We start from the raw sequence: 14,526 nt of genomic DNA, 5'->3' as shown, positions 1-14,526 counted from the left end.
GAAGCGTCAACCCTAACTCTAACCCTTTCTCAATAATAAAAACCACAATGGCAAGATCCCTGTGCAGAGAAATTTTGTTTTTTCCAAATTTTCTCTCAACCTAATAAACTAGGCCTCAGTAACCAATGCATTGCATCTTGTACTGCATATGGTGCACACAACCTTTTGCACATGTTCTATACGCTTTGCACCCTTAAAAAATGTGTTCACCACAGAATGTGCTGGGCATTGTGATAGATGCATATTTATATTTACCGTAAGTGTTGTTTATATATCAGCTTGTTGCTGGGGAGACTAAGCTGTTGTTCCCTCCCTGCACCTGAAATAAGCCCTGAGTTCTACCTCTTCTCGTAAGTGTTGTCAGTGCCCTTATAGACTCACCCAAAGCTGTACTTTTTCTGAAGTTACACTGCTGACCGCTGAATAAAGATTCCAGATGTACTTTCTCAATGAGTGATAATTAAATTCCATGACACCTGTCTACAGTGTCTTTCTTTGCCTCATTTACTCTGTATAGCATCATATTATTAAGAGGAGATGGTGTTAATAATCAGTGATACTTACAAAGGCATCCTGCTGAATGGATTGTAGGATGGACTTGGCTGGGACTAAGTCAGTCAAGAGCTGCAATCCATCACCATGTGTCATAGACTTGGCGGAGCACAGTGGCCCTGGAGGCATAGGACAGCCAATACAGTATGGACAATGTGCTCTTCACACAGCTATCCAGGCACTCCGAGTCCTGTGCAGTCTACAGGAAACACAAGAATACATACCCACACTAATCAGCAATACAGATTAATATGCTGTCACACAGAGCAACAAGACAGATCCGTGATAAATATCAAGAAGGAAAAACTTTTCTTTGCAAGAGCACCAACATACAAACTGAAGAGTTGACATGGTATGAATACACCTGCATATATAACACAAGGGAAAAGAAATTCACTATTTAGAACATGTGATCAAGTACTGTTGACCGCGAGTTACACCTCCAAAGAGGTGTCCAGCATTCAATTAAATACTGTACAGAGTAAATGTTAATTTTTTTAGTAGAAGAAAATTCATACCTTGCATGGGTTTTTCTTTAAAAACATAGCATACCCATACATATACACAGATACATATACACATACACATACATACATACAAAGAGGGGATGTCCCAGAGCAGATCGTATTTTCCAGAGAAGCACCTACAAGCACTGGTACATGTCAGGAACTGATGTGAAATGTGGTTCAGGGCCTGCTGAAGATTTTAGCCCAAAGTGACATAAAGGCCAGACGACGATTCCACTATCTACTCTTCCTCTGACTAAACCGGTCTGGCCAGACTTTTTGGCACATGGCTGCCCCTTGCCGTAAATGGAGTATTCCCATGGAAGTGCGTGCCCAGTGACAGGTCCAGCTGCCAGCACCAATCACCCACCTCCTGTTTCCTTCGCCGGAGCCTTGCCCAGGGACAGAGAACTAAAATGTTTAGGTAATATCCTATGCCTTTACATAAAGTCTTCATAAGTCCTCAAAATAAGCACTGTTACAAAAATGTCTCATGCACGTCAATATAATAATTTAAAGCTGTCACGAGGACAGCTGGTACTGTAGTGCTTAGACTTACTGCCTTTGGACCCAAAAGTTGCAGGTTTGATCCCCACCTCTGGCAATAGTAATGTTGAGCAAGGCACTTACTTAGCAGATGCTTTTCTCCAGAGCAACTCCCAATGAACTCTGTGTAGTGTTATCAGCCCACACACCTTATTCACCAAGGCGACTTACACTGTTAGATACACTATTTACAATGGGTCACTCATCCATGCATCAGTGGAACACACTCTCTCTCACTCACACACTATGGGGGAACCTGAACAGCATGTCTTTTGAGTGTGGGAGGAAACCGGAGCACCTAGAGGAAACCCACGCAAACACAGGGAGAACATGCAAACTCCACACAGGCTGAGCAGGGACCAAACCCATGTTCTCTCGCACCACTCAGGCGCTGTGAGACAGCAGCGCTACTTGTTGTGCCACCCATATATGAAAGTATTTTATAGAAGAACAAAATTAATCAAAGATTAAACCCACCACTCAGGAAGGACCTGGAGCTACTACGCTTCTACATGGACTAGAAGCAATTCAGAGTGTCCAATCCAACTGAACTGCATGTCTTTGGCCTGTGGGAGGAAACCAGAGCATGGTTAAATTTAATAGTGTGATGCTACCCAGATAGGATCCTCAATTGTTCTCAAAGGGCTGTAGGCCCCAGCTGGAAGTCACTGTTTCTCTTTAAAAAATGAATGACCATCCTTAACATACAGTAACTTTGATGCTGGGTGAGCCGTGCAGAATGGTCACACAGGGACTGGTTCTGTGCACACCGCATAGCAACAGTTCCTTCTTCAGAACATCAGCAGAAGAGTGATGATTTTCATAGTGTTACACACCCACACTTGTCTTGGAAGTTATTTAGGAGTTTGAATGTCAATGATAATCAATCCAAAAACTGTCGTGTAACATATGTGTGTTGAAAGGTGCACGAGTACTCCATTCTGTAAGAAGTGACAACTACCAACCTGCTGAAACCACAATTTTTCTTTGAATTGTTTGTGTGAGCTGAGCATGGTGCTTGACTAATGATCTATTTTTGCATGTGCTATGAGAACTGTCACATTAAAATTGACAAGTGTTGCTGTAGTAATTTTTTATATGCTTTTATGATAATATATGTGTCAAGCAGTAAGAGAATGAGGAGGTCACTAGAAACATGGTAATAATGATGTAGTTTAAGACAGTTACACAGATTGGGGGAGTGTGAGTACATGGAGTGTATGGAGCTGCAAAAGGTTGCTTGTTTAACACTGTGTTAACAGCTTTGGTTAATATTAAGCACTAACTAGGTCAAATAGTGACAAGATGCAGCATGAAACTGTAAAATCCTTTAAAAAAACTGCACGCAGAATAGACTGCGCTGCAACACGAAGGAACTTGAAACGAATACAAATTTTAATGAATCATTGGCAGCTATCAGCAAAAAGAGGAACTCCACAAATTCCAAAAGAGCGGAATATCTTTCAGTCATTGCACATAGTAGGCTTTCTCATCACGTGGGAGGATGGAAGAGAGAAAATCTTTCAATGTTTCCAGAACAAGATAATGTGAAATAATGTTAATGTATTATGTTTCAGGGGGTGGGGTGGGGTGGGGTGGGGTGGGGTGGGGTGGGGTGGGGTGGTGCAGTGGGTTGAACCACAGTCCTGCTCTCCAGTGGGTCTGGGGTTCGAGTCCCACTTGGGGTGCCTTGCGATGGACTGGCGTCCCGTCCTGGGTGTGTCCCCTCCCCCTCCAGCCTTACGCCCTGTGTTGCCGGGTTAGGCTCCGGTTACCCGTGACCCCGTATGGGACAAGCGGTTCAGAAATGTGTGTGTATTATGTTTCAGTCTGCTTATCTGTTCTAATAACAAGATGAGTTATAGTTCAGCCTTACTGACTATTATTTTGCATATGAAAACTTATTGCACTTTATATTTGTCTATTAATGTATATCAAATGCTTAAAGGTAGTCAGTATAGCATCACAGATCTTTTAAGTGGGAAATATACACATTGACTGAAACCACTTGTCCCAAGCAGGGTCCCGGTGAACTGGAGCCTAACTTGGGAACACAGGGTACAAGGCTGAAGGGGAGGGGACACACCCAGGACAGGACATCATTCCATCACAAGGCACCCCATGCAGGACTCAAACCCCAGACCTGGCTAAGCCCAGTGCACCACTACACCAGTATGCTCCCCTAAGTGGGAAATAAGTATCAACTATTACATATCTCATTTTTTGGCAAGAGATTTGTATCTGCCAGGCTTCCAGGAGTTCCATCCATCCATCTTCCTCCGCTTTTATCCGGGGCCGGGTCACGGGGGCAGCAGTCCGAGCAGAGTCCTCCAGACTTCCCTCTCCCCGCACACCTCCTCCAGTTCCTCTGGGGGAACCCCAAGGCGTTCCCAGGCCAGCCGGGAGACATAGTCTCTCCAACGTGTCCTGGGTCTTCCCCGAGGCCTCCTCCCAGTGGGACAAGCCCGGAACACCTCCCCAGGGAGGCGTCCAGGAGGCATCCGGAACAGATGCCCGAGCCACCTCAACTGGCTCCTCTCGATGCGGAGGAGCAGCGGCTCTACTCTGAGCTCCTCCCGGGTGACTGAGCTCCTCACCCTATCCCTAAGGGTGCACCCAGCCACTCTGCGGAGGAAATTCATTTCTGCCGCTTGTATCCGCGATCTCATTCTTTCGGTCATGATCCAGAGTTCATGACCACAGGTGAGGGTAGGAACGTAGATCGACCGGTAAATTGAGAGCTTCGCCTTACGACTCAGCTCCCTCTTCACCACAACAGACTGGTACAATGACCGCATTACTGCGGACGCCGCACCGATCCGTCCGTCAACCTGCCGCTCCATTTTTCCCTCACTCGTGAACAAGACCCCGAGATACTTAAACTCCTCCACTTGAGGGAGCAACTCCCCCCTAACCCGGAGGGGGCAATCCACCTTTTTCCGACTGAGAACCATGGCCTCGGATTTGGAGGTGCTGATTCTCATCCCCACCGCTTCGCACTCGGCTGCAAACCTCCCCAGTGCACGCTGCAAGTCTTGACTTGTTGAAGCCAACAGGACCACATCGTCCGCAAAAAGCAGAGACGAGATCTCACGGCCACCAAAACAGACACCCTCCGTTCCCTGGCTGCGCCTAGAAATTCTGTCCATGAAGATAATGAACAGAATCGGTGACAAAGGGCAGCCCTGGCGGAGTCCAACATGCACCGGGAACAGGTCTGACTTACTGCCGGCAATGCGAACCAAGCTCCTGCTCCGGTCATACAGGGAACGAACAGCCCGTAGCAACGAGCCCCGAACCCCATAATCCCAAAGTACCCCCCATAGGATGCCACGAGGGACACGGTCGAATGCATTCTCCAGGTCCACAAAACACAGATGGACTGGTTGGGCAAACTCCCACGAACCCTCCAGCACCCTAGTGAGGGTATAGAGCTGGTCCAGTGTTCCACGGCCAGGGCGAAAACCGCATTGCTCCTCCTGAATCCGAGGTTCAACTATCGGTCGGATTCTCCTTTCCAGTACCCTGGCATAGACTTTCCCAGGGAGGCTAAGGAGTGTGATCCCCCTGTAGTTGGAACACAATCTCCGGTCCCCCTTCTTAAAAAGAGGGACCACCACCCCGGTCTGCCAGTCCAGAGGCACTGTTCCCGAACTCCACGCGATGCTGCAGAGGCGTGTCAGCCAAGACAGCCCCACAACATCCAGAGACTTGAGAAACTCAGGGCGGATCTCATCCACCCCCGGAGCCTTGCCACCGAGGAGTTTTTTGACTACCTCAGCAACTTCAGCCAGGGTAATGGACGAGTCCCCCTCCAAGTCCCCAGCCTCAGCTTCCTCTACGGAAGGCGTGTCGGAGGGATTGAGGAGATCCTCAAAGTACTCCTTCCACCGCCCGAGGACATCTTCAGCTGAGGTCAGCAGCGCACCACTTCCACTGTAAACAGTGTTCGTAGAACACCGCTTCCCCCCTCTGAGTCGCCGGATGGTTTGCCAGAATCTCTTTGAGGCCGACCGAAAGTCTTCCTCCATGGCCTCACCGAACTCCTCCCAAGCCCGAGTTTTTGCCGCGGCGACTGCCAGAGCCGCGCTCCGTTTGGCCCGTCGGTACCTGTCAGCTGCTTCAGGAGTCCCATGAGCCAGCCAGGCCCAATAGAACTCCTTCTTCAGCTTGACGGCATCCCTTACTTCCGGTGTCCACCACCGTGTTCGGGGATTGTCGCCGTGACAGGCGCCGGAGACCTTATGGCCGCAGCTCCGAACCGCCGCCCCGACAATGGAGGCGCGGAACATAGTCCATTCAGACTCGATGTCCCCCACCTCCCTCGGGACTTGGTTGAAGCTCTGTCGGAGGTGGGAGTTGAAGACCTCTCTGACAGGGGCCTCCGCCAAACGTTCCCAACAGACCCTCACTATGCGTTTGGGCCTGCCAGGTCTGTCCAGCTTTTTCCCCCGCCATCGAATCCAACTCACCACCAGGTGGTGATCAGTTGACAGCTCAGCCCCTCTCTTCACCCGAGTGTCCAAAACATATGGCCGAAGGTCAGAAGAAACGACTACAAAGTCGATCATCGACCTCCGACCTAGGGCGTCCTGGTGCCATGTGCACTGATGGACACCCTTATGCATGAACATGGTGTTCGTTATGGATAAACCGCGACTAGCACAGAAATCCAATAACAACTCACCGCTCGGGTTCAGATCAGGGAGGCCGTTCCTCCCAATCATGCCCCTCCAGGTATCACTGTCGCTGCCCACGTGGGCGTTAAAGTCCCCCAGTAGAACGACAGAGTCCCCAGTGGGAGCGCTTTCCAGCACGCCCCCCAAGGACTCTAAAAAGGCCGGGTACTCTACACTGCCGCTAGGCGCATAAGCACAAACGACAGTGAGAGACCGTTCCCTGACCCGAAGGCGTAGGGAGACGACCCTCTCATTCACCGGGGTAGACTCCAACACATGGCGGCTGAACTGGGGGGCTATTAATAAGCCCACACCCGCCCGCCGCCTCTCACCCTGGGCAACGCCAGAATAGTGGAGAGTCCACCCTTGATCAAGAAGAGTGGTTCCAGAACCCAAGCTGTGAGTGGAAGTGAGCCCGACTATATCTAGATGGTATCTCTCAACTTCCCGCACCAGCTCAGGCTCCTTCCCAGCCAGTGAGGTGACATTCCAAGTCCCAAAAACCAGAGTTGGCGCCCAAGGTTTGGGTCGGCCGGGCACTCGGCCCCGACCACCGCCCAAATCACAATGCACCGGCCCCTTACGGTTCCTCCGGCAGGTGGTGAGCCCACCGAAGAGCGGCTCCACGTCATGGCTTTGGGCTGAGCCCGGCCAGGCCCCGTGGGCATAGACCTGGCCACCAGGCGCTCACATGCGAGCCCCCCCCCCAGGCCTGGCTCCAGGGTGGGGCCCCGGTGACCCCATACCGGGCGGGGTAAACGAAAGCCTTGATTTTTTTCTTCATAAGGGGTTTTTGAACCGCGCTTTGTCTCGTCTGTCATCCAGGACCTGTCTGCCATGGGAGACCCTACCAGGGGCATATAGCCCCAGAGAACATAGCTCCTGGACTCATTCAGGCACTCAAACCCCTCCACCACGGTAAGGTGGCGGTTCACGGAGGGGGCTTCCAGGAGTTGCAAATTTTAATTTGGAAACAACAGTATGAAACAAAAACATGTTACTGGTATTGGTTCCAAAAAAGAACTTGTCCTTGCTATGTCCTGCATGCAAACACCACACAAAGGCTTAGAACACCCTTCAGTGTTATGTCACAGAGGTGTGAATAAGAAACAGAAGTACACTTAATACTTAAAAAGGGTAAAAGCAGAGATGAACAGATGAGCTGGAACACTCAGCAGCCAATAGGCTTCTCGTAGAGTTGCTGTGGGTGGACTCAGCTCAGGTACCATCAGTATATTAGTAACTTAGGCACAAGGGTAACACCTCATTCAGCAGCAAGTGCACATCTCACTTTACTTTATTTGCTCTTGTTCAGCGAAGATGATGTATGTGTTTGCACACACACTTCTGTGTCTCATTCTGTTGAACTTTCTGCCTGTCACTCAAGAAGAGGTTGTTGACAAATTTGACACATGTAAAGATTTCTTTGTGAGCGCATTCTTTCCAAAGATTCCTGGCATCCTTGAAGATGGAACAATTAAAAATCAAAATCGCTACAAGGCAATATGTCAATATTACAATGGCAAATACAGGTTTGCAACGCTCTATGACACAGACAACAAGATTCCTGTTTTTTCTGCTTATAAATTCACTGGCACAGAAAACACAGGTGCAAGAAGTGCATACTGGTTTATTGAGCCTCAGGTACGTTCCTTTCATTACTTTTGAGTTGTGTGATACAATTAGCACATTTTATTTTTTGCATTTTATATTATCCTTCTTTAGTGATAATGGTATATATTACATTGTAATGTTTTTACTGAATTCATGCATTTTGGCAGTTAGGAGTATTCAACTGGTTATATGTTTGAGCGGATGCTTGGTGAACTTTCCATATGGGATTATAGTCTGCTGGAGGGTCTGGCACAGAGAGTTCATTGCACTCCAGCCTGGATCTCCAGTTTTGGCAAACTACTTAATCATATATTATTAATAGATTTGTGGACTTATTTCCAAGTGCATCAGGTGATTAAAATTATCTCATATTCTAATGAAAACACATCCAGTGCATCCCAGTATGTCTGTCTTGCACCACTGCACTTTTCCTGCCATGACTGTACTTCTGAAGCTCCTACTGGGCTTTCTTAAACTGTACTAAATAAGCTATCCATTGTTTAACATTTTGAAAAGTTGAAATGTAAAACTGCAGTCATTCTGTCATTTTGTTTTGTTGTTGTTTTCTAACACCTGAATTACTAAAAAAAAAAAAAAAACATTTTTACCTACAGCTTGATGAATTACACACAGAAGAAAATAAAGAGATGGGAGACGAAATCCGAACGAAAATTTACCCTAATCAAGCCACCGACGAAGATTACAAGGATTCAAGTGGATTCGACAGAGGTCACTTATTACCCCGGCAATATGCCACAGATGAAAGCACTGCCGAATCCACCTGTACACTTACAAACATTGTTCCTCAGAAAAAAAACTTCAATCAAGGCAGCTGGAGTAAAATGGAGGAACATGTTGTTAAGATCATGATGACGGATTGCAAAGATTCACAAGCTTATGTGCTGATTGGTGCTGTCCCTGGTGAAGGCAAGCTGAAGAACAGAGTGATCATCCCAAAGATGATGTGGACGGCATTCTGCTGCGAGACCAAGTCAGGGAAATGGTTGTCAGGGGCATACTGGGGTTACAACACTGATGAACAGGCAAATATTCAACTGGAGCAAAAGTCAGTGAATGAATTGCAGTTAACGGAGGATTTCAGCACAGGTATTCAGATATTTCCGGAGCAATGCCTCACAATGTAGACAGTTTACTGATTTTAAGCTTGTGCTAATGTGGGGAAGATGAATCTGCTGGCTATATCACAGATTATGGTGATGTTTTTTTCATATAAAGCTCTTCTCTGTTATGGAATGCGCTTTGTTTCTCTCAGTTGTACGTCGCTTCGGAGAAATGCTTCTGCCAAATGTATAAATAAAAAATCAAACAACAAAACATGTATTGTCACATCAATTACACATTAAATATATATGCTGCATTGAAGTACTTCTGGGTTGTGCATTTCTTAAGATCCTTCACCAAATACCAAGTACACAATCAACCCTTTATTTTCATGTGTTATTATGTGATTTAATTTTCTTGTGGATGTTTCTGGAAGACAAGTTAAAAAAGCGCTAAACAATGGATTTTATATCAGCACCTACTGCATCTGTGGGGCTGATATCTGCTGGAATGTTTTGGAACAAGTTTATTAAAAAAATCTCACCTATGGTTATAGCAGTAAACATAGGCTTTTATATTGGCACCTAGCTATGGAGCTGATATCTGCTGGAGTGTTTGTGGATGTTTTACGCAATGTGAACACACTCCAGGAAAAAAACACAACCTCATGACATCTCAAGAATAAAGATGAAGAGGTCTTTTTCAAACCCAACAGTAAAATCTTCAAACAGCTGGAGGAACGAGGGAGCCAAGCCTATACACAAGCTTTTTATTGTTTGTTTTACTTTAGAAATAAATACAAAAATTAAAGATTTGTTATTTCATACCTGGGGGGGGCGTGGTGGCGCAGTGGGTTGGACCAGGTCCTGCTCTCTGGTGGGTCTGGGGTTCGGGTCCCTCTTGGGGTGCCTTGCGGCGGACTGGCGTCCCGTCCTGGGTGTGTCCCTTCCCCCTCCAGCCTTACGCCCTGAGTTGCCGGGTTAGGCTCCGTGACCCCGTATGGGACAAGCGGTTCTGAAAATGTGTGTGTGTGTGTGTGTATTTCTCCCGTTGTCTGTTTCCTGGGGGCGTCTTACACCTTCTTCAACTTCTCAACTTGTAAAGACACTTGGGGTGAATAAACAGAGGCAGTAACACAGTTTGGTTCCATTCAACATGTCAGCATCTCGTGCAAAATGTACATAAAGCCAGAGACTAGTAACTGGGACTGTGATTCGAAGTACAAAGAGGGAGCTCATGGGATAGACTGAGTGGAAAAATTACTCTTTATATTTAGTACCTCTTTGTCGGGTGAATTGTGGTGTCAACGTCCTCTTCTGGTGTCTCTTATGTGCTGCTCTGTGGTTCTGTCATTTTGTTTTACATCCTGTCACCGGAAGTCATGGACTTTGACAGGTTTGACCAAAGCAGTCAGTTTCACACCCTTTTGGCTGAACCACACTGTCGATGACTGAATTTGTACCTCACTTTTACCCATAAGCCCTTTCTGATCCTCGATCCTATATGTCGCTACTGTCCCTGAATATCGTTTTTCAGGAAAATGGTGCTGTTGCATAAGCTGTGTTTCGATACGTGGTGTCTGAATCTGAAGCTTTTAGGCTGTTGTGAAATGCACTTCTCTTTACCCTGAAGTTACTTCTAGCTTTGGAGAAAACCGTATGCTAAATGACTCAATCTAAATACAAGTTACATTTTACATTTATTTTTTCCCTTCTTAATAATAATGGTTTTATAGCTTTCCATCCTTGTTATTACATATTTTACTGATTTAATGACGGTGATGAGAACAAGCAAGTCTTCTCGTTCATGTAGAAAACAGTACTGGACTGTAAAAGACATGCAGTGCTTGTGCTACTCACTGTGTCTCCGTGCCAGGTGACCATGCAGTTTTTGCAAAACCTAACATTTTAATTCATTAAATGTACTATTTACTAATTTTTTTAAGTTAATTAAATAAATTTAAGCATAAACTTTTTTAAATGAATTGCATTAGTACAAAATAATGCAGAGGGGTGTGGTGGCGCAGTGGGTTTAGCCTGTGCGTACTCTCTGGTGGGTCTGAGGTTCGAGCCTGGCTTGGGGTGCCTTGCAACAGACTGGCATCCTGTCTGGAGTATGTCCCCTCCCCCTCCAGCCTTATGCACTGTGTTGCTGGGTTAGGCTACAGTTTGCCGGAAGCAGTTTCAGTTAATGTGTGTGTATTAAATAATGCAATAGTCTTAAATGTACTATTTCATAAATTTTATTTTTTCATTTGTTATTAAAACATTTTTGGCATAAATTTTATTTATGATTCAACAAAAAATGCTACATTAGACAGAAACCATGTGTGAAAAGCTGTAGTAACTTGTGAAGCCCACTTGAGCAGCAACAATTGAGGATAATTTTCAGGAATTATGGTCCACACCCCCGTCCTGGGTGTGTCCCCTCCCCCTCCGGCCTTACGCCCTATGTTACGGGTAGGCTCCGGTTCCCCATGACCCCGTATGGGACAATTGCTTCCGAGAATGTGTGTGTGGTCCACACCTCCATACAAAACAGGAGTTTTTCCTGGGATACAGAATCTGAACTGACTGTTCATAAAAGGAGCTACTCTCTCCATCAGCACTCAGCTCTTCCTTCAGTATGAAGGAAGCGCCACCAGAGATGTAAATAGAACCAGGAAGGAGGGGAGAAACAAACCCCCCCCAACAAGTGAACAGTAACTTCCTCTTTTACTGAACTGTGTCCCAAATACTTATTATAGATTCATGGTGAAACGTATTCAGTGTCGACATCAGTCACATAATGGCAGGTTTACCTTTGCATTTGCACACAGTGATGGAGCTCAGATGGGTCCTCCTGCTTCTTTTATTCTGGCATCGGAAACACAGTGAGTATCTGTGTGTGTGTGTGTGTGTGTGTGTGTGTGTGTGTCTTTCACTGCATACATGGTGATCTTGTTTCCACAGGTTGTCTAAATGGATTAATTTATTTCTTATTAAAAAAAACTGTTTTAGCATAGCAATTTTTTCAAGAAGTATTTCTCGCATCACTAAATTTTTTTAATGCTCACACTTGTTTCAGTGTGTATGAGTTCATACGTACTTCACTGAAAGTCTGCGCTCATTAAAATGTAATTTCTCACATCTATTTTTAGTTTTTTTCTGTGTTCCAGGTATTTGTGGCTCGAATCTGTTGATAAATGGCACTGAAGGAGAATCTGTGGAGCTGCCTTCAGCCCTGGGGAATATGACACGGAATGACTTTTTCACAATGCAGTGGTATTTTAATGACAGAAATATTGTAAAAAACACAGGTGGTAAAGACGATGTAAATCTTCATAGCCAGTTCAGGGAGCGACTGCAGCTCAGCTCTGATTTCAGTTTGACGATCACAGGGCTGATACTGCAGGACAGTGGTGTGTATCAGCGTTCAGTGCTGAGGAAAGATAGAGTGAAGATTCCCGTACACACCGTCCACTTGCAGCTCTATGGTAAGAAATACAAAAATTATGATGACAATATTAATGAAAACAGATTTCTTTGCTCTCTGGTTGTGGCCTAGTAACTCCTGATTGGAGCTGTTTATAACACACTTATAGTACCAACATTCGATCAGTACTGCCTTTACACCACATCACGAGCTGGTGTTGGTCACAGTCAGTACCTCCTGTACACCACATCACCAGCTGTAACACTACTGATGCACTTGTCTCTGTTTTTACTGACCAGAAAGTGTAAAAGCAGTAAAAATCCAGCTAAACACCACTTGGCTGCCAGTGAAGCAAACCTGTGAGGTACATGTGATGTGCAGCTCATCAGGTGACCAAAGTGCCTCCTACACCTGGAGGAAGGGGAACCAGACAGTGAGGGGCAGAGAGCTGCACTTCTCTCTCTCACCAGCAGAGGGGGGTGTTACTCTCACCTGTACTGTTCATAATGGTGTCAGTGAGAAGAGCACGAATGACACTGTGAGGTGCACTTCTGCAGGTGATCTCACACACCGACACAATGACTTCGTGCAAGTAAATATAGATGAACCAAAACCCTGTGTGATCAAGGAAAACGGATAAATACAGTAAAAACTTGTACATATACAAGCAACACATTGTAATAATCCTCCTGCAAATACTTGTCAGACATCTAAAGGAAACACTTTTCCAAAAGAGACTCACTGTCCCATATTACAGACTTACCTGTTCTGTGTATATTCACTGTGTTTTCTTATTCTTACTGTGTGTTAATTGTGGTTCTCAGACAGGTTTGTGAGTTCAGTATTTTTGGTGAACTCTTTCTTTTATTGCTCATAATATCTTTCCTGCAGCCCCCCCTCCTGCTCTCTCACTGTGCCTTATGAAGGCAGTACTGTTCTCTGTGGGACTGGTCATCATGGTATCAGCTGTCCTCACCATCCACCTTAGAGAGAGACTCTGCAGGTCAGTTTCAGTCATCAATATTGACATATCAATCAGCCACACTGTGGATCATCTTCATAATTTGAACAGTGTTTTAAATTGAAGTCACTGAAGTTGGTTTTACAAAAGCAGTGACTTCAAGCAATGATTTCATGTAATAGTTTCTCTTTCTTAACACCCTGCACCATATTTATAGAGAAGGGGAGAAAGAGCGCAGGACCAAGAGGCAAAGTAGGAGAGAACAAAGGCAGGAGATGAAATGAGAGACTTTCCACCAATGAACAGACTCTAGATGCTCCATGTTAATGCTGAAAGTTAAATGCACCATGTGTGTCTGCAGGGGGTCAACCCTGGTCCTCAATGCCTGCAGGGTTCAGCTGTTTTTTATTTTGCACCGAATTTTCTTTCCTCTTCTCAGACAGTCATTTGTAAGACAAGTCCTATCATCTGGTCCTGAGGTGTAAATCAGACACTAATTGAAATATTCTCACCATCTCTGCGATTATGATGTTATGGGGGAGTGCACTACGGTTGGTCACCCCTGATGTGTATTATACTCCTTACTCTGCTTTTATTTACTGCAGAATATCTGTTTCAATTCCTGTCTCATCTGAATAAAAACTGGAAGTATGAATATGACCTGATAATTAGCTGATATCTCATACAGAATTTGTTTTAGTACAGAGTGGAGACTCACTGTAAAGATACGGTATTTGATACTGTTTCCGACTATTATCACCACAACTGAGACCATGTTTGTTATCCAGCCTTTTTGTTAAAGCAGAGCAACTTCCTTCATGTGGAATTAAGTGACATAAGTAAACAACTCAAAAGTATTCAAGAAATATTTCTCCTGTTGTCTTTTTGCTGGGGGCATCTTATACCTTTTTTGGTCAACTTATAAAGACACTTGGGGTGAATAAACAGAGGCAGTAACACAGTTTGGTTCCACTCGACATGTCGACACATCGTGCAAAACGTACAAAACGTCAGAAACTAGTAACTGGGGCTGGAACTCAAAGCACAAAGAGGGAGTTGACTGTCAAGACCCTAGGAACAAGCAGAGTGGTAACACCTGCAGCTCCTTGATGAGACCAGGTATAAAGGGAGCTCCATGACTACAGACCACTGCAGATTCTCGCAAACACCTCCTTGTATGGATTTGCAGTCT

General features: G+C 45.5%; 2 protein-coding genes across 3 annotated transcripts; both read left to right on the top strand.

Moving 5' to 3' along the window:
* Window positions 1–7,594: 7,594 nt before the first annotated feature.
* Window positions 7,595–9,042, top strand: LOC108928310 (endonuclease domain-containing 1 protein). The gene is made up of 2 exons (XM_018742195.2): window positions 7,595–7,927; window positions 8,512–9,042. Exons 1-2 carry the CDS (start codon window positions 7,604–7,606, stop codon window positions 9,040–9,042), a joined length of 855 nt encoding a protein of 284 aa, XP_018597711.2. The 5' UTR covers window positions 7,595–7,603.
* A 2,724-nt stretch (window positions 9,043–11,766) lies between these two features.
* Window positions 11,767–13,818, top strand: LOC114910605 (SLAM family member 9-like). 2 transcript variants are annotated; one of them, XM_029252521.1, is made up of 5 exons: window positions 11,767–11,831; window positions 12,117–12,434; window positions 12,673–12,930; window positions 13,265–13,376; window positions 13,552–13,818. In XM_029252521.1, exons 1-5 carry the CDS (start codon window positions 11,780–11,782, stop codon window positions 13,616–13,618), a joined length of 807 nt encoding a protein of 268 aa, XP_029108354.1. In that variant the 5' UTR covers window positions 11,767–11,779; the 3' UTR covers window positions 13,619–13,818. The 2 variants fall into 2 exon arrangements, with proteins under 2 accessions (XP_029108354.1, XP_029108355.1); XM_029252522.1 differs by having other exon boundaries at window positions 11,781–11,831; window positions 12,099–12,434.
* Window positions 13,819–14,526: the final 708 nt, after the last annotated feature.

The sequence above is a fragment of the Scleropages formosus genome, chromosome 5 (genome assembly GCF_900964775.1).
Source record: "Scleropages formosus chromosome 5, fSclFor1.1, whole genome shotgun sequence".
Taxonomy (NCBI): Eukaryota; Metazoa; Chordata; class Actinopteri; order Osteoglossiformes; family Osteoglossidae; genus Scleropages; species Scleropages formosus.
The sequence above is the reverse complement of the archived record's forward strand: the minus strand, read 5'-3'. Positions and strand labels throughout refer to the sequence as shown.